Raw genomic sequence first — 20225 nt, 5'->3', positions numbered from 1 at the left:
TATATCCTACTATAACAAAATAGTGTTCAACAATGCAGAGGACAGGCAAGATGACACTGTCCATCCACTTTTTTCATTCTCCTTTTCAACAGGGGAAGAAGAAAGTGTGAGATAAGAAAAGCACAGAAACACAATAATACGTCTATGTTATTTAGTTTGAGGATAACAAGACTTAACAGTGACACCCTCCACCCACCCACAGGGAACAGAGACAAAGCTCAAAAGGCACAGTTTAGTTCAGTTTAGTAGAGGTTTTACGGCACTCGCACCTGCATAAGGTCATATGAGCGCCAGAAGATTAGAGGTGTTACAAGAGAGTAACAAACAAACATAAAAAAGAAGAACTAAGGGGAGATAAGGACCATAGATGCTTCATAGAAAAGAAGAAGCAAACCACGTCAGAGCACCCGCCAATCACCCACAAAAGGCAGTTTTACTACAAAATCTGATAAACTAACATTATACACACACCGCAATAAAGAGCGATGGGTATGCACAAAAAGCAAACGGTAAAGAACCTGAGTTGTTGAAATTGTCCAGGTCTGTGAGGCTGATGTCTCTCAGAGAGCCGTCACGGTAAGTTTTCTGAATCTTCATTTCCTCTGCCCCGATCAAGAGCCTCTCAGTCGTTGCACCTATGTACAGAATAGTTTCCTGGAGAGCCACAAAGATCAAAGCATGACAATTAGAAAGAAAGAAACACTGCTTGGTTTTTAGTTTTAGTAAGAGTTTTACGGCACTTGCAACAGAATAAGGCCGTGTACAAGTGCTGAAGATGAGAGGTGTTACAAGAGAGTAACAAACATAAAAAAGAAGGAGCAAACCACATCACAGCACCTGCCAACCACCCACAAACACTGCTTGGTTTATGAAAAAACAAGGAAAAGGGCACAAGAATGGCCAGGCAATAAAATGACAAAAGTGTTCTAGTTTTAGTAAGAGTTTTACGGCACTTGCAACACAATAAGGTCATATAAGTGCCGAAGATTAGGTGTTACAAGAGAGTTACACAAACATAAAAAAGAATGAGGAGAGATCAGGACTAGAGAAGACGTTTGAAAGGAAAGAAGGAGAAACCACACCAGGGCACCTGCCAACCACCAACTTTCAACACAGTAAAGTAATGGAAATAGTTAAAACTTCAAGTTTAACATCTATCTGTCTTCTTTCAGTTTTGTCTCAATCGAATATCGCATCACAGTTGAGGTCCTGTATCTCTCATATACTGGGCCATCCTGGACAATTCCTCTGTTGGCCCTTATAGCTTCCCCTGAGGTGTTAGGGGTTGGCCACAATTCCTGTTTCACGGCGGCTCTCTGTGTGTCCTGCACTGTTGGGAAATGTGAATCGTGCTGACAAAATAAGTTACTTCTCGGATTTGAAGCCTATGCAAATAGATATGTCATGCTTATAGGTGAAGTTTTTTACATTTTATATCATGTATGAAAAAATAAAAGGCATGTTATAGTTAAAGAATATGGCATCAAAAGAAAATCTACAAATTGGACCCTTTTAGTGTCAATTTTTGGCCAGTACCTCCATTTGTGGATGGCGAGAAGTAACTCATTTTGACAGCACACCTCACAAATGTGTTCCACAGTTTGGTCTACTTCTTGACAAAGGCATTTTGGTGATAGTGCTAGTTGAAAACAGAATTGTACGCTTCCCAGGAAGTTGAGGTTGTTTCAAAATGCTCTCAGGTCTACTGGGGTAATAGTATAGATTGTGAAGCGCATAGAACTTGCTGTTGAGCAGGGATTTTCCCTATACAAGTGCTATCTATTATTATTAAAACAGAATAAAAATGAGTATGCGCCAGTACATTAGAAAATAATGGCACTGCTTTTATTTCACAAGGAACTATGCAGAATTCCATTGAACCTTACAGCAAAAGTCAAAGGATGTGTGCTTGTGTGTGTGTGTGTGTGTGTGTGTGTGTGTGTGTGTGTGTGTGTGTGTGTGTGTGTGTGTGTGTGTGTGTGTGTGTGTGTATGAGTGTGTGTGTTCGAGTGTGTGTGAGGTGTGTGTGTGTGTGTGTGTGTGTGTGAGAGAAAGTGTGAGTGTGTGTGTGTGCGTGTGTGTGTGTGTGTATGTGTCTTGGTATGTGCATGTGTGTGTGTATTGTCAGAAATAGTATTATATATGTGTGTGTGAGGTGTGTGTGTGTGTGTGTGTGTGTGTGTGAGTGTGTGTGTGTGTGTGTGTGTGTGTGTGTGTGTATGTGTGTGTGTGTGTGTGAGAGAGTGTGTGTTTGTGCACATGCATGCCTGTGTGTGTGTGCGTGTGTGGAGAATTCCATTGAACTTCACAGCAAAAAAGACAAAATGTGTGTGAACAAAGTGAAAGAGTGTGTGTGTGTGTGTGTGTGTGTGTGTGTGTGTGTGTGTGTGTGTGTGTGTGTGTATGTGTGTGTGTGTGTGTGTGTGTGTGAGCGTGCGCATGTGTGACCTGAGTATGTGTGTGTGGGAGAGTGTGTGTGTGTGTGTGTGTGTGTGTGTGTGTGTGTGTGTGTGTGCGTGCGTGTGTGCAGTGCATATTCTTGGTGTGTGCATGTTTGTTTATTTCGACAGCTTAGTGTAAAATTCTGCCAAATGCCATTTTGAAAAATGACACGAGAGGGAGTCTTTCACCGAACAGCCGATATGCTTTAAAAGGTCAAACACATTAATTACAAATTTGTATTCTTATCCATTTACCATATCCGTACGTCGTGTTTTACTATCGTATCCATACGACATGGGGCACTCTGTGCCATCACTTTCCAAAGACAAAAATTATTCGATAATCCGAACCGTACGCTTTGCATAGCAGTCCGCCAAAATGATTTTTTGAGAAATACTGAAAGTTTCAAAGAGATCTTCGTACTAGAAGTATTCTAAATTGTGAAGAATACAACTCTGGGGGTACAAAATGACCCCAGGGCGTACAGATAGGGTTAAAGGTCATACACATTAAGGCGTACAAATTTGTAATCTGAACCTTTAAAGAACCAGGATATTTTTAGTCTCCCCCCCCCCCTCCCTTTTGGCCCTGGTAATACTGCAGTCTTGGATCCCTCAGGCCCAGAAAATACTGAATGTGACTGCAATGTTGTGCAAAAACATTTTAAAAGTCTGTATGTTACTACTTTAGTCGGGAGATTATGAAGATAACAGGTAGAATATTTTTTACAGTGACAATTGGATAGATTGCTGTAAAAATATCCGAGTGAGCTTGAGATGGCCGGTGCCCTGCAAGGGAAAAATATGTGCCACTGGGTACGGGGTAAGGAAAACTTGTGGGGGGAAATATTTGAAACTGGGGCTGTGTAAGGGTGTCTGCCTTTCCAAGAGTTTTCAAGACAGCATGAACAATAAAAATTCCTAGTTCAGATTTTTTTTTTATTAAACTTCTTGTGTTTTCTTGATTTTACTAAATTTTACTCCAAAAATCAAATATCACGTGAGCTTACCTTACTGTTCTCTGAAGTATTTGTCTTCACAATAAGTTCGGCACCACGTTCTGTTCGAGGGGCTTGCAATTTTGCCGTCAGCCATTCTTGAGCAGCTTGTTTCGATTTTGGTTTGAACTCAAGAATCACGAGAGGTTCAAAAGTGGAAAAAATAGTTTGTTCTTGGGATCCGTTGGAGGGTGAAAAGGCGGCAGATTTGTGAGTGATGTCCTGATTGGCCTCCGACTCCATAGCTCAAGAATACCCTTAGCAGCAGGGACAGCAAACATCAAAGAAAGTAATTTTTTTTTTCCCAGACGTATCACTTCGTGTGGCTGATAAAAGAGAAAACAAAGGATTACTAATTTATGACTGCATCTTTCTTCCAATTTTAATTGAATTTTAATTTTTTAAGGCTCAGCACCTTTTATGTCCATTTCAAAACAAATTTCTGTGGGGATTTTATTGAAAAACATTGATTGAAGGCACCAAAAAAAATGTAAATTTACAGTTTCCAAGGACTCTCAAGTTTTGGAAATCACCAAACTTAAAAATGGCAGCCATTTTCTCGTGAATTTTACCTCTGACCAGGTGACCCCCACCACATTCAAAGCGAAATATCTTGAGTTCTATTGAAGAAAACCTGTCAATTCTTTGCCATATCGACAGACCGAAGGGCTAGAACCCAAATGGCCGCTGGATCAGAAAAGTAAAGTAAAGTAAAGTTCTATTGAAGATAGATGGATGAATAATTTTTTAATCGAAAGCAAAACAAATGATCAAGCTAAGATGATACCAATAAAAGTCCATGTCCAAAAATTGATGAGCGCCTGATTCCATTCCATCGTAACACAACTAATTATGCGTCACATCCTGGTACTCTTAGAGACAATTAACTCCAGGGTTATATAAGGACTCTGAGCTGAGCCCCATTTTTGGTTTATTTTTGGTTTATTCAGTTTAATCATTTTTTTTTTATTTTTAGGTAACCATAGATTATTATATCCTGGACTCTTTTATATATATAGATCTACTAATCTAGATCTATGTGAAAGGCCGCAGCTATTCAGACTCGAGTCCGAATAGCCTCCCGTGGCTAATCGGAATCGAGTCTGAACTCAAGCCCGCAATCACTAGGAGGTGTACCGCATGTGAAGCAGACAAGCAATTCGACCTTGGCCTTCCTCGGTTTCTACGATCTGGCCAAGGAACTTACAACAAATGGACGCCGACCGTGGAGACCCAGTGCGACTTTACATGTGGAGACCCAGTGCGACTTTACAAAGGATAATATATAATATAATAGTAGGGCCGGACAGTGGTCAGCGGTATGGGACGGAAGGTGGAGATATCTAGACCTATATGCAACAAAAAAAAAAGGGATGAAGGTGGTGGGGCGGGACTGGGGAAGTAAGATGGAGAGAGGAAAAGTAAGAGAGAGAGAGAGAGAGAGAGAGAGAGAGAGAGAGAGAGAGAGAGAGAGAGAGAGAGAGAGAGAGAGAAAGGGAAGGGGGGGGGCTGTCTTATAAGGACTAATTATGAAATTTACGTTTTGATCCCTTTGTAGTCACAAAACGCAGTGTAATAGCCTACCAATAGTTTATAGTCTGAATAGCAACAGGAGCTACTATTCGGACTCGAGTACAGACCTCGCCAGGGACAAAAAAGTACGGTACAACAGGTGATTGCGCACACGCACTGGAATTTGAGTCGGAATAGCCTCCAGCGGCTGTTCGGACTTGAGACCGAATAGCCATTTCGCTATGTAATAATAATAATAATAATAAATCACATTTATATATAGCGCTCAACCCCGATTAAAGTGCACAGGCTCTGAGCGCTTTACAATACAGTACAACGTACAACAGTAACATAAAACGTCGTGTTCTGACTAAAGAAAAGTATTCTAAATATCCATCTTATTAATTTAAAAACAGAAACGACTTCAGCTGACATTTGAATGAATCAAAAGATTTGATCTCTCTTAAAGTACTTGGTAAAGCATTCCAGACCTTGGGGCCTTGGTATTCAAATGGCCTTTCACCCATTGTTATTGTTTTCAGTTTCATAGATGGTAAATTAATTTCTTTTTGTCAGCTGATGACCTTAAACGGCGAATTGGAATGTACAGTCTTAACAGATTTGATAAACAGATTTGATAAATATGACGGTGTATTATCATTCAAACATTTGTGACATAGTGTGGCCAACTTGTACACAACCCTTTTCTCAACATATGAAATTAGATAGCCTATAGGATAGGCTGCTCCCTTCAACTTAAACTACCAACACTGACACTGGAGCTTGTCACAGCTGTAAATAAGTGTAAAGCAATAGCCATTACAGTGCTCCATAAAAACGAATGGAGTGATGGATTTTATTAAGGAAGTGATTATTCACACCGGGTGTGCGCATAAGAATTAATATTATTCACACTGGGTGTGCGCATAAGATATAATTCTATTTGCACACGGTCGACCCTCTATTGATTTTGGACCTCGTTTGTCACACTCGGGATGCACTCATCTCTCTCTCTCTCTCTCTCAAGGCACAAGGAAAACAAAGAATGAAAAAGAGAGAGATTTGAGTCATTATCATTGACACAATACACAACTTGAATTCTAATTTGAGTGGGTTGTTTACGTATCGCACTGCACAATTAGAATTAGATCTATCCCTACCAAAGATAGCACATGATAACAAGATTGTTCACTTAGCCCGAAAAGTGTCCGCAAAAGTCCGCGCGTTGCTTCAGATGGCGCTGGAGTCTTTGTTTTGAAGCTCTCTTTCGTTTCTCCAGAAAAAGAATATTAGGAAGCACAGTCTGCTAATTTCACTTTTATTGTTTTTCACACTTGTACAAGTAGGGTAACTCTGTTTGCGAAGTCCGCACTTTTTCAAAGAGGGCGCCACCGAATTTTGAGGACACTTTTTTAATTGGCTCAAAGAGAGGAGTGAACTATCTTGTTCACGGTGTCACTTTTCGCCCGATTCTGTTACTTTTAGTTAGCGTGACTCAGCAGCTCGCCGGAGCTCCCTGGCTCGGGGTCACGGGGTTAATGAGACCTGAAGCGACTTTGCCGGTGTCGGTTAGGAATTTCGCAGTTTTGACTAGATTCTATGTTTAAAACGATATAACTTCTTCCCCATCCCACATAGCAAACCATTACTCATTACGTGGATGTACTAAAAGCTCAATGTCTTGAGATTTATTCTGCGTTAGAATGGTTAATTTCAGTACATTAATTTTTGTTCGAGACAAGTGTTTGTAGAGTACCCAATTTGTCCTATTTTCGTTACAAACTTATGAATAAATGATTGTTAATTTTAAAAAGGCACAACAGATCTCTCCAAAATCTGTGTTAAACTGATTACGAATATCATGTCTTTTACCATGAGAAATCTTAAATCTGCGCGAGTAGAAATAGTCAAGTTTTACTATTAAACAAGAGAAAGTTACTCTGTGTTTGTTCATGAATCATGCTGTGTCTGTGGCAGCCTGCATACAACTAAAAATATACAATATAGAATCTAAGCGATTAAAAAAACCACAAAGCCGTGTAAATACATTGGTAGAGATAAACTTCTTGTATGGAATAAAAATAATGACAGCTGATACATTCATTCTTAGTTTTTGTGTCGGAAATATGCGCGGACACAATAATGAATGTAAAGAAATCAGTCACATTGTCAGTTATTGCAAATGGTCATAGAAACGAAAAATAAAGCTGGAAAAGTCTGGTGCTGATTCAGTGTCCCTGGAAAGCTAGAAATTATTCTTTTTACCCAATTAGGAGAAGTCATCCCTATTATTCAGTCAACTTACAAAACCTAGACTTAGCGTTTTAAGAAAAGTAAGGAATTTCTGGTGTGTAACAGATACTGTTCGTGTATTAGATCTACATTGAAGATGTATTCTAGCACTAAAATCGATTAGTACTTTTCACAGAGAAACTTCATGGTAACTTTTATAAACTTTCAAGAAAATATGCGAATATTCACGATTACATTAGACACATAAAGTTGTATTTGGAGGAATTACTTCATAGCGAATTGTGTGCCCGATGGATAAAATTGCAAAATTACAGCTTTCTATTATATGCACAGAAACAATTATTTCCGAGTATCTGCACCAATGCTATGTCGTTCATGTTCCAAAAGTTCGACAGATTTCGACGAGGCCTTTTTTTTATATATTGATTTTTTTTTCATTCACGTTAGTCCAAAAAAATTTACAATTTAGCATTGCCGACTCCAGCTCATCTAACGAAATAACCAGACAAGTTACAACGTCCGTTCTTTTTTGAGTCTCAAGAGCAGAAATGCATGCTTTGGGGGCACTAAATGAGAATTACCATAAATACAAGGATACACCTTAAATTATACGTTGAAAAGTACCAAAAATTAAGTCGGCAAAGACAAAGCGGCGACAGGGAGCTGAACCCCGTGACCCCGACGTGATAAGGCGCCCGGCAGGGAACCCCCCCCCCCGGCAACTAAAATTCCACTGCCGGAGCGCCGTGTGTTATACATGATCTTTGTCCCTACGCGATGAGGGGAAAAAAAGAGGAAATGCTAGGCCCAATAAATTTCCATCCTTCTTTTGAAACGCCATGTGCCAATAATCACACGTCCTGTGCGAATATATAATTACATAGTATTCACACACCCTGACCTGAGCGAATAACATTTCATAGTATTCACACACCCTGTGTGAATAAAATTTCATACGTGAGAATACAATTCCATCTATTCACACACCCTGCGCGAATAATTGAATCGAAGTGGCTAGCCGTACTCTAGCCTGAGAGTCTAGCCGAATCGACTCAAACCTATAAAGTACACAGGTCTCATTAGATCTAGATCTAGTAATTATTCAGGTTCAAATACCATGCAAGTCAGTAAGGCACCTTTTGGTTTTGTATGAAATACAGATACTTTAGGCACTGCAAACTAAAAATTTCATTTACAATTCAGCCATCAATATTAAGTACGGCTAGCCCAACTGTTTAGCCGTCCTTAAGTACGGCTAGCCAAGAAGTCTAGCCGTACTTATTTTAGGCCCTATAACATTAGAAAACAGGAGGTTTAAAATACATGCACTGTCATTAAGACACCTGGTTTCGTCTCAACAAATACAAATACTTTAGGTAAATGCAAACTAAAAATTTATATACAATTCAGTAGGCCTATTCTTTTTTAGGTAGCGTCAATTGCCACCGAGTGACGCGGTGGCAATTGACAAAAATTGACTTTTTGTCAATTGCCACAGAGTGAAGCGGTGTCAAGTCTGAAAACAACACTATCTTTAGCATTATACATAAAGACACACACACACACACAAACACACACACAGAGGGACATAGAGGCGAACGCACAACACCGAGCACTCGAGCACAAAAGCAAGATCTACCCACCAACGCAAAAGAGCTCCAATTTACTCGGTGCCACCGTGTCACTCGGTGGCAATTGACACTACCTTTTTTTTATAGTCAGTCTAGCCATCATATTAAGAATAAAAGTACGGCTAGCCCAGCAGTCATTAAGTACGGCTAGATCGAGCCTCTTCCGGTTCCTAATTGAATTATAACTTACAGCCTGGAGTGAGAGTGATACCAAGATCAAGAGGGTTGAAAATTTGGGTGCACCTACTTTTACAGTCTTCACATTCATATTCCAAGAAGTAGAAGGTCACAAACGCACACAAACTCAAGCAGAAAGTCCAGTTATATCGGGGAACATAAATCGGGGGACGGGGGTCAGGAAAAGACACACACACACACACACACACAAACACACACACAGAGGGTCATTATTCGAATAAGAATAAATGTTATTCGGACACGGGTCCGGAAAAAAGAAAGTGTCTTCGTTCTATAGATCTAACGTTCAGTGCTTCCATTTTTCTGCCATTTTTTAGTTTCCCCCACTCCTTGTCTGCTGATCCGATGCCTGCCGCCTCATTGATACGCCTCCCCCCCCCCCCCCACCTCCCATGTTTCCCACTTTCTTTGTTGTAGAAAAAGGTAACATTGAAGATTAGCAGATCTCCTGGCACCTGCATATTATAATGAGCTGTGTAAAAAAAAAAAAAACGATTCGTTAAAATACACAAGCCTGTGTCATCTCGATTGTTTACCAAGAAAAAGTTGTGTTGCTGTGTAGAGCCGAGAATACGGCAACTTTTGATTCCATAGACCAGCGCACAATTCATTACGTAGATCTACGTCAAGACTAGCTTATTATTGTAATAATGATCAGTTGCCGCGGGGGGACTGACGCGTATGCGACGTTCAACGCCCGGACCGATAGCACCCCCCCCACTTCCCCGACACGCACACACAGCCACACGTGTGCAGGCCGTCCATCCGACCCCGACACCCACTAACGAGCCATCTTTAATTGCTTCTGATGACCTCTGGACAAATAAACATTTATTAGAAGCGCTCTAACTTTTCAGGCCGGCCTCAAATTCATCATATATATATAAGATAAAAACTCAACTCTGGCACAATTTAACGCCATTTTGCCCGAAGTGATCCCGGTCTCTACCCAGCCTGAGGCGAGTCACGAGTGAGGCAGGACAAGAAGCAGGAGTCACAAGTCACAGGAAGTCGGAAGTGATGTCATGGTCATGCTGGACAAGAATCAGTCCGAATGACATTTTTTCATATTCGGACTCGAGTCCGAATAGTCACTTCGTTCCCCAATATGCACTACTAACTAGATCTAGATCCCACTCGATTTCTGGATTATTCAGGGAGATTTGACCTGAAGCTGAACTCGAAGAAGGCTGGCTAAGCTAAAGTTAAAGTAAGGCCATATTATAAAGAAATTATTCAGGAATTCAGGTGAAGGTGGTTTAAATACAGGCTGTAAATGTAATACAATACAGTGAATACAGCCTTCAGAATTCAGCACATTTTCAAATGAGAAATGTCACAAAAGTGTTTAGTACCCAGTTCTATCTAAACCAGGAGCACATAAGAAAAGAACTTAAGAAACTAAGTTTTATGAATGAGTAGATATCTACACGTACACGGAGTCAGGAGGTCAGCTTCTCAACTTTCCTCTGCCAACACCATCACCTCTCCTGAACTCTCTCATTGAACCATAACAAACAAACCAGTACATACTAAACGATAAGGATAACGCAACGCCTTTTTCACATTCCTTTTTGCGTAAGCCTAATGTCCCAAAACAAGTAGGCCAACAAATTAAATAATGAATGGAAGTGAGCAAACACCAAGGAAGCACATTATTATTTTATTGCACAATTGTTAGTCTCTGTTTTCTTCCAGCATCAATGCAGTATTGCCGAAAGATAGGTTTCTTTAACAAAAAGTATCATGTTTGGACTTTGAGAAAGCAGATTGTTAGCCTACCTGAAGATAGGAATTTCCGTCACTCTCAAGGTCTACCTGGCAAGACAGATGTCTTTTTGTTGACTGACTCCTCAGTAGCCTGAAACGAGAGACGAGACGAGAAGAACACTTCCTGCAATCGAAGGTGTAACTTCAAGCTCTCTCGCTGGAATCTAGATCTAGATCTAGTGCGATCTTCGAGAATTGCTTGTCGTTTGTGCACACGGTAAGTTATTAGAACAAGAAGAGTTCCATGGTCCATATAGATCTAGATCTGATTAGATAGATTGTGGTTTCATTTCTTAGGAGGTTTGGTCAGGTCTTAGGCATAGAATCTAGATTCTACTTGCCTAGTTAGGAGCCTAGACCCTAAAAATTAGCTCAGATAGGATACACGTTGTTTAAGTTTATGGAAGCCTAGAGTCTAGATAGTAGAAGAGTCCTGAGTGTACTCTCTATAGAATCAGTACCATATAATCTAGGCAGGGTGCTGAGTCAAGTTTGTTCAAGTTCATATCTTGGTAAGACCAGTTAACAACTCGCCGTGCCTGTGACTACATCACGTTCACGGCGCCAGGAGCATCTAGATCTAGATCTAGATTAGATATCTAGTTTGCAGGAGCAACTTTCACAGCGCCCTATTGGCACAGAGGCACGACTGAAACGCTACGGTCGCTCGAAGTGAATGAGGAAACAGCACAGGAATACTCGAGTTAAAAATAATGCAGCGGTGGTCCGAATGCAGAATACCAGTCATTTCGTCACACGGTGAGTGATTTCATCTCACCGGTGCAGTCAAGACGTCGCAATCATCTCGTCACACTCAAAATCCTCATGGTTGAAGTTGAATGGAGACGGTCATTTTGTAGCACATTTGCAAATGTCAAACATGCATTGTCATGGCAATCGTAAATCACGATTTATGAGGGAGGGTTGGGGCTGTGTGCGGAAGGAGGAGGGGGGGGGCGGCGGCTGTTCCAGTCGTCTTTCCTACCTGATCAGCTACAGTAATCTCCGCCTAAACGCGCGCCACACAAAAGCATGCTCCGCTCAAAGGCACGCTTTCGTCTTCTGATGGGTTTTTTTACTACATAATTTAGACGTACAAACGCACGGTCACTCCCTCTAAACGAACGCTAATGTTATTTAATTTATTAATTGGTCACTGGAAATGCATCTTTAAAAAGAGAAGGTTTCTGGCTGATGTTTGGGGGACTGCGTGTGGCATGTAATTAATGTTTAGTTAGACCTGGGCATGCGATGCGCAACATGCATGAATGCTCGTCCATGAATTGGAAAATCACGTGGCTGGGCCGTCGTCTCTATGACTATCACCAACAGTTTCCTCTAACCCTATCTGTCCCGACATTTTATGGTGGTGCATATCATTACATTGAGTGTGTATTTCTTACCCCCCCCCCCCCCCCCCCCCCCCTCCCTCGTAGAGAAAGTACCGACCCTGGGTTTCGCTTGGTGGCTACCCTTATATAGAATTCTGTAAAATTGCTGTATTATATTTAGACCTATGGAGAAGCCTCAAATAGGACCAGAACCTCTTTTGCTTTATTTTCTTAGACCTATTGACTATTGCTAGACTAGCCAGCAAAATTTTAGCCTGGTAGGTCGCCACGATGGAAGGCACTAGGTTTACACAGTCCTGGCCTGTGCCGTGTGTGTGCATCTGGCCCAGGTCGCCTCAGCGGGACTCGGGACAAAACTCAATGATCACCATTGGATCGCAGGGAGGAGTTCCGCAGAGGGCCAGCACTTACCTTGACAATCTCCACTGAGCAAACTGTGAAAGGGTTAGGGTTAGTGATAGATGTAGGGTTTGGGTTACGGTTAGGGTATACCCGGCTCACAATATATCCCCTCTTTTGTGTGCTGTTGGTCGGCCGGCCCTCTGTGGAACTCCTTCTGGATTATAGATCCCAAGGTCGGCCTGTGTCGTATGTCACCCGTATTACACCATCACTGTTGGAGTGAAATTGATAGATGTAGGCCCTAATAAGGGTAAAAAAAGGAAGTCACACCTTACACCTTCTGATCTTGGTCTTGAAACCAAATACAGTCGAACCCTGAGCGATGCAGATGGTCAGGGTGGTGAGGGTGTGAAATCTCACGACTGCCCGTGAGAGTGCTCGAGTAGCTAGCCACTACGAAAACTTTCCAGGGTAGCCAGAAGTGTGAAATTAGATTGACCAATGCCTGCCACCCTGATCATAGCGCCAGCCGAGAAAAGAGTTTCGCGAATCGTTGTTGCATGGCAGCGAGGGGTGGCATTGGTTGACTGTGCTTGTTACACTGATGGGTGGGGCTAAGGGTAGAAGCAAAGGAGATGCTCAAACGTTTCTGTTGCTAATATGTCAAACAGTGGTCCTATGAAAGGCAAGCACTTGTGGTAATTGGATAAGTAAGACTGACGCATGTCATTGTCTGTTATCTGACAGGATAGCAGTTGAGAGGTGTGAAGTTTTGACCACTGCTTGCCGATCAGACAAGTGATCCTTGATCCCACCGGCCGGGCCTTTGACCCCCCCTCCTTTTTTTTTTCTGTTTGTTTCTCTCTAGTAACACCTCTACCCCCCCCCCCCCTTATATGACCGACCTTATTGTGTTGCAAACACCGTAAAACACTTACTAAAACAAACTCCAGAAACTTACATAGTAGCCTGTGGATCAACTCTATACCAAAATGGTCAAATGAACTGGTGCCGGTTATATCCTTTCTATTTGTAGCATTTACATATTTCTGTTGTCTATTTGTGGTGGCCGAATTTTGCTATTCAAAAGACTATTTAATGGCTGCATCGATCGACATGCGGTTTTCGCCAAAAGGTTCTTTAAAATATTCCCCAGATCATGACGCCCTTCATTTTTTCAGTTTAAAGACAGTTTACTTGGTGCTAAATTCGACTGTGATCCTTTCGTTTGAAGCCCATCGTCACTTTTTCTGGACTCCTTTGTCTCTGTCTCTGTAAAATATTATTTGGTAACTTGGAAACACATCTGTCACTTTTCTTTCAAGGGGGCCCAGCTAGTATGTAAATTACAAAAAATGTACAAAAAATTACAATGGTCTTTCTTCATATGTAGCCTGTGCAATCTTCTGTGCGCTTTGTGACATCTGTTTTTCCTTTCTTGTTACAGTTACAGACAAGCAGACTTTGGGTTATGTTTCCAGTCTGGCTGACTATTTTTATAATGCCCCCATTGTCATTGACACAAGATTTAGATCATCATATAAAAAATAAGAAGGAGGGGGGGGGGGTGTAGGTTGTCCTGTTGTGGGTTATCTTGGGGAAGGCTGAAGTACGGTAGTGTACTATGGCCTGATTCTTTGTCACTTCGGCCTTGGTGGTGCTTTACCTAAATTATTGTCAAACACTGGCCTCTGTTGTCTGAGTCTGAAGTCTTTCAAAGTGTCAGGTAACGTCTGTACACTTTCATTCCGCTATTTACTTTATTAAATCTAGTTTCTCTACCTCTTTTTTTTTTCCCTGTCTTGTGTTTTGTGCATATGGTTGTGGGCATTTTTCTCTCTGTTGTACATGCTCATTCTTCTTTTCTGAGTTACTTTTGCTTCAATCTGTTCATAGTAAAATGTGACTGCTATTGTATACTGCTACTTAACAATGACTCGAGCCTTTCTTTCAAAACGGTGTGGGTGGTTGGCGGGTGCTCTGGTGTGGTTTGCTTCTTCTTTCCTATCAGACATCTATCATCTTTATCTCCCCTCCTCCTTTTTTGTGTTCGTTACTCTCTTGTAACACCTCTAATCTTCGGCACGTACATGACCTTATTGTGTTGCGAGCGCCGTAAAACCTCTACTAAAAAACTTTGTGGTAAAATGTGGCTGCTATTGTACTCTGCAAGTTAACAATGACTCAAGCCTTTCTTTCAAAATGGTGTTGCAAGCTGTTGGAGGATGACACTGGATGATGCTGTTTCGTATACTATTCTTCTCCGATTTTTTTTTTCCCCAAGTACCCTTGTCATGTCTATGTATTTTCTTAAATTAAAGAAATGTTGTGGCAATACCTTATGAGTCAAAAGTAGAAGTACTTTTTCTTGTGTGTTTCTTACAACTTGGAATGTAAAGCTTATGTACTTTTTGGGGATCTTTAAAAGAAGTTAAGTTCACTTGCAAGTGGTTGAAGTATGCAGCTTGTAGATCCTGCTTTTTTACTTTCTCTGTTGTTTCTAGAATTCTGTCTGTCTTGCTTGCTCTTTCCCAGCACTTCGTAAAAGATTGTTGTCTAGCAGATGTGTTTTTCTTTACTCATACTCAAGGTGGGTGGTTGACGGGTGCCCTGGTGTGTGGTTTGCTTCTACTTTCCTATCAAACGTCTATCGTCTTTATCACCCCTCCTTCTTTTTTGTGTTTGTTACTCTCTTGTAACACCTCTAATCTTCGGCACTTATATATGACGTTATTGTGTTGCAAGAGCCGCAAAACACTACAACTAAACTCTAACTCAAGTGACAGTTATTCTTTATGCTCTTTTTACAAACAGAAAAACTTACTCTTTACACAATCCTGTTTCAGAGCTGGGTGGTATCAGCGTGTCGTCACGTGGCCGTGTGACATGTGAAGACTCGAGCGCGTACGTCATCAATGCTGCGGCACGACAGAGCTGCTACGCCCCCGCTCTCACTTCCCATGACCCGCTCCCAAAGTTCCTCCGTGTTCGTCCTGGTGCTGTGCCTGGCCACCAGCGTTGCAGCCGCCCCGGAGTGTCTGTCTGTTTGCCACTGCGAGAATGAGTCCCAGGACATGTCATGTGTGGGCGGGAAGGTGGCGGAGATCACGGCAGCGACGGGCGGCGACCTCCAGAGCCTGGAAATGGACAAGGTCATGGGAGTTCAAAGCATGGACAGAAAATGTTTACAAGACTTGAAGGACAAGGACCTCACCAGACTGACCATCACTTTCAGTTTTGTGAAGGTGAGAGATCAATTAATCAAATGTTTCTACTTGCAGAGCTAACTGTGCCATGTTCTGTAGATTTTTCGGAGGGTAGTTAGAGGGCACCACTCGTACCTCCTTCATCTTTGCTTTCTCTTTGCTATTTTTATCTGTCTTTTTTGCTTTTCTTTTGCTCTAAATCACCGTTTATTTCATCAGTGTGCATTTCTTTAGGTAAAAAGAAAAAGAACTAGATGGATTTATTTACAGTTGATATAATAGTAATGTTGCTGGGTAAGAAATTACTTGTGTGAAGATATACAAGATATTTGTTTGATAGACGTGGTAAATTAAATTGAGTTCTTGAGTCTAAAACACGTAACTTTAAAGAATTTAATATCTGTCAAGTAGTAAGTCAACTTACAAGATGGGAGAATCATTTCGTTACTTAGAGTGAATATAAACTCAGAGGGAAGTACAAGTATTATTTTTTTAAATATTCTGTGCCTTTTAGGAAATAAAATTTATGCAGAAATTTTTTCACGCTCAATTTGAAGCTTTTATAAACTTCAATGTGTGGCCGTTATCATTGTACACTGTCAGCTGTTTGCTCATATTTTTCAAGGGGAAACTTTTAAAAAAATATGACAGCCACTTTGAAAGAGAAGTTTGACTTCCATATTGCCATATAAGCTAACAAAGGGCCTTTTTTTAAAATTCACGACAGTTTCGAGATAAAAGGATTTTTTTTGTCAGCGTAACCATTCAAAAAAGGCATTTTTCTGAAATTTGAATTCTAATTTATTCAAAACTAGGTGCAGTTTTACTTTGAATTTTTTCATGCAAGCAGGGTAACTGATTGGGCTTTTGATTTAGCAAATAAAAAAAGTGTTTTCTCAGCTTACAGCAGCATTGCCAACGCTTCTTGCAAATCATAAAAAGAAAACTTTCTGTTTTCAGACTCTGGACCCTGGAGTGTTCGACAACATGACCTCTCTAGAGGAGCTGAACTTAAGCAAGAACGAGATCAGCAGCATCAGCCCAGAGGTGTTCACTGACCTAAGCCATCTACGGTCACTCAACCTGTCGCACAACCGCTTGGCCGGGCTAGAGGGCACGCTCGCTGCCATTCCCACTCTGACCTCTCTAGATCTCAGCAGTAACTCCCTGCAGGTAATTGGGACACTCATCTGTGTAGTTTTATAATGGATAATGTTCTGCTTATTTTTTGTTAGTCTGAGGGTGGTTGGTTGGAATGGCAGTTATTTATTGTTTTGATGTGCTTCCCTATACCTAATCCTATCTGTACTTCATGTTTTACTATCGTATCTGTACGACGTGAGGAACTCTGTGCCACCACTTTCCAAAGAGGAAATTTACTGGTTAATCCGATCCGTACGCTTGGCATAGTTGTCTGTCAAAATGGGTTTTTTTTAGAAATATTTAAAGTTTCAAAGAGATCTTCGTACTAGAAGTATTCTGAAATGTGAAGAATACAACCCCGAGGGTACAAAATGACCCCAGGGCGTACGGATAGTGTTAAAATAAAGCTGGCCTCCTTCTTCTTTTGGTCTTATAAGCAACTGCCTGTTATACATTAAATTAATATATGACTATTTTATTATATATTCTTAGGCAATTCAGTTGTGAACTTGAAATACAAATTGCATTCCTAGACCCCCGGGGCAGTGCTGACTGAAGTGTCTTTTGGCCATTCCCAAAGTGGGGGACAGTAACATGTTCTTATGCTCAGTTAAATTGTAAATGGGCTGATTCATCAATGTCATGCTTATAACTGCCTGAACTGCAACGGGGAACTGCTTCTTATTCTTTCCCAATCCTTACTATTGTCATTTTCTTCTACTTTATGTTTGTCACACTCTTTTGAACCGCTATTCACGGGGTGCCTTGATAGTCAAAGCAGACTTCTTTCCTGTTGAAGCTAGAGAGGTGAGCAGAGTAAGCCTGATTCCCAATATGGACTTCTCTGTTGGCATCCACCCCTTTGCACTCATATGACCGTATGCAGTTGCGAGCGCCGTAAAAACTCCACTTAACTAAAACTAAAACTAAATAGCATTCCTGTAAATGTTTCTTGTCTTTAGCATCTTGAGAATCTTTTGATTTTTTTTAATGGTAATGTAATTCCTTGCAGGTAATAGAAAACTCTGATTGGTCATAAGTTGTATCCTGTCTACTTTGCTACTAGAGATGGTTATGTCATTAGCAATTTTTAAAAATTGTATTGTCCCTTTTTTTATAGAGTTTATTACCTATGTATATTTTATTCTTATTACATTGTAGTTTAAGATTTTGTTGTATTTAATTTGTTTGTTTTTATCCATTAGGAGCTCCCGTCTGGAGTTTTCCGGTCACTTACTGAGCTCACCTTCCTAAAGCTAAATGGCAACTCACTGAAGAGCTTGTACAGCCATTCATTCGAAGGCCTGTCCAACGTCCGGGAATTTCACGCTAGGGACTGTGACCTCAACTTCGTGGAGAAAAATGTGCTGGCCCAGATGACGAAACTGGTGATTGTTGATTTGGGGAAGAACCTCATTACTGTATTACCTCCACCCAAAGTGCTTTCAAAGGTCATCTTCCTGAAGACTTTGTTGCTGGACAGCAACAAGATTCAAAGCATCGCCAAAAGACAGTTTGTTGCTTTGCATCTACAGACTCTGGATCTGTCTTCTAATGTCATCAGCGACATTGATGAGGATGCTTTCACTGCTATGGCCATGCAAGAGCTGAATCTGTTCAACAATAGCATTGTCTCTTTAAGCAAGGCCGTGTTTCAGCCTCTAACTCATCATCTCACTTACCTGAACCTGGCAGGTAATCGTTTGCAAAACTTGGATCCCACTTTGTTTCAAGATCTTCAGCTGTTGGTGTCCTTGAATTTATCTTCATGTGCCCTGGATTCATTCGGAGAAGAGTTATTGAAGAATTTGCCAAAGCTGCAGAAGCTGGATATCTCCAGGAACCAGCTTCACTTTTTGCCCGAGTCTATGTTAGCCAAGTGTAATCAGTTAGATGTCCTGAGCCTGCATGATAACCAGTGGGTCTGCGATTGCCAGATTGAAGCTCTTCGTGACTGGCTCCAGAAGGCCAACAGTGCTGCTAAACTGCAGTGTCACACAACAGGCATCACGCAGGGGATCTGTCTGGAGCCCACGTGTGCATCGCCGTCCGATCTGTCGAAGGTCAAGGTTTCTGCTCTTCAGGATGAGCAGTTGTCCGGCTGCAAGCATGAGGGGAGCTCGTCCTCGTTGCCAGCCGGTACCCAGGGAGCCATTGTGGCTTCATGCATGGGTTTTGCCATCATCCTTCTCATCATCACGATTTATCTCTGGAAGAGGGGGAAGACCTCTCACGGTCTGAAGAAAATCTGCGTTCCCTCTAACGCCGAGAGTTCTCACACCGTGGACGAAGATTCCAAAGTCCCGCCTTTAGAGAACTGTGAGCGGTCTTCTCTCACACTCTCAGATCACAACTTTGTGTTCAGACATTATTTTGATCATCTGGTCACGGACCCGAAACTCATGTCGAAAACTTCCGATTCAGAAGATGAAGGAGAGGAGGCCCCATCGTCAGGTAAAAAGGAGAAAGACAGCCTCTACTCCTCCCAGCCCTCTCTGTATAGTGATCCTGTAGCGGCTTATGGCATGGAGTCTACTGTGTAACTGCTCAACCCTATTGGGGAGGGGGGGGCAGGGGGGTTGTGTTCTGCAAGTGCTATTGCTTACTGTTCTTGTGAAAAGAAATTTCTTCTTCTCTTTATTTTTTTTTTGTCTGCAAGGTGAAGACATTTCATTTAAATGCTCTCCCTTGAATTTCAATGGAACGTTTTGTGCTATGACAAACTTTGTTCTTTGAGGGATTTTTTAAATTTGTGAGCAGGCCTGATGATCTGTGTAAATATAGGTGAGCTCTTAAATGAAAATATGGAATTTAATCAATACAGATACAGGAAGAATGTCTTTGTTACTGAGGAGAGGCGTAGAAATGAAGAGTACAATATGATTCCTATACTCAAGCCACAATCACAACAGCAATCATGTTTGTGAAATATTTTGAATGTGCACCGTGTGAACTTAATGCCCTGTGGTTGACAAAATGTGTTCATGTAGTTAAATGTTTGCTGTACTAGTGTTTGAGGTAAGCACAGTTGGTATTTTTGCATAGATAGGTCCTCTTCACATTTAAGTAAACCCATACAGGCTGAAAGAAAACTAAGCTGATAAGCCTATATATAAAATTTATGCATTAAATGTTTCTAGCCAGATGTATTAGAGTTAGACATTGTGTCTTGAATAGTTACTTGCTGTGTTGGAGGAAAACTTTTTTCCCCCCTAGACTTCTTTCACGCTAATGTGAGGTTTTTTTCCTCCCCCTCTCTCTCTCTCTCTCTCTCTCTCTCTCTCTCTCTCTCTTTTTGTTCTCTCTCTCTCTCTCTCTCTCTCTCTCTCTCTCTCTCTCTCTCTCTCTCTCTCTCTCTTTCTCTCTCTCTCTCTCTCTC

At 41.3% G+C, this 20225-nt stretch overlaps 2 protein-coding genes across 4 annotated transcripts in view; one reads left to right on the top strand and one right to left on the bottom strand.

Annotated features, from left to right (window-relative positions):
- Positions 1-10566, bottom strand: part of LOC101850164 (anoctamin-10) — a 40085-nt gene extending 29519 nt beyond the window's left edge. For 2 of the 3 annotated variants that reach the window (XM_005096609.3, XM_005096610.3), the window contains exons 1-3: positions 10470-10565; positions 3452-3765; positions 519-654 (exon numbers count right to left, since the gene is read on the bottom strand). In XM_005096609.3, the coding sequence (XP_005096666.1) occupies positions 519-654; positions 3452-3682 (367 nt within the window). In that variant the 5' untranslated portion in view covers positions 3683-3765; positions 10470-10565. Of the gene's footprint in view, positions 1-518; positions 655-3451; positions 3766-10469 lie in introns of all 3 variants that reach the window. The other variant, XM_005096608.3, reaches the window with a different exon arrangement.
- A 153-nt stretch (positions 10567-10719) lies between these two features.
- On the top strand, positions 10720-19991 carry LOC101849921 (carboxypeptidase N subunit 2). Its single transcript, XM_005096607.3, has 4 exons — positions 10720-11020; positions 15344-15742; positions 16664-16876; positions 18052-19991. The coding sequence occupies exons 2-4, from the start codon at positions 15413-15415 to the stop codon at positions 19387-19389; spliced, it is 1881 nt and encodes a 626-aa protein (XP_005096664.1). The 5' UTR covers positions 10720-11020; positions 15344-15412; the 3' UTR covers positions 19390-19991.
- Positions 19992-20225: the final 234 nt, after the last annotated feature.

Source organism: Aplysia californica, unplaced genomic scaffold (genome assembly GCF_000002075.1).
Source record: "Aplysia californica isolate F4 #8 unplaced genomic scaffold, AplCal3.0 scaffold00133, whole genome shotgun sequence".
NCBI lineage: Eukaryota > Metazoa > Mollusca > Gastropoda > Aplysiida > Aplysiidae > Aplysia > Aplysia californica.
This window is presented reverse-complemented; position numbering and strand designations above follow the sequence as displayed.

What these genes read in the sequence shown, in the direction of transcription:
- LOC101849921 (XM_005096607.3), top strand. Translation starts at nt 15,413, where the DNA reads ATGCTGCGGCACGACAGAGCTGCTACGCCCCCGCTCTCACTTCCCATG. An exon ending in TCACTTTCAGTTTTGTGAAG is followed by an intron (nt 15,743 to 16,663) that starts GTGAGAGATCAA and finishes TTCTGTTTTCAG; the next exon opens with ACTCTGGACCCTGGAGTGTT. An exon ending in TCAGCAGTAACTCCCTGCAG is followed by an intron (nt 16,877 to 18,051) that starts GTAATTGGGACA and finishes TTTATCCATTAG; the next exon opens with GAGCTCCCGTCTGGAGTTTT.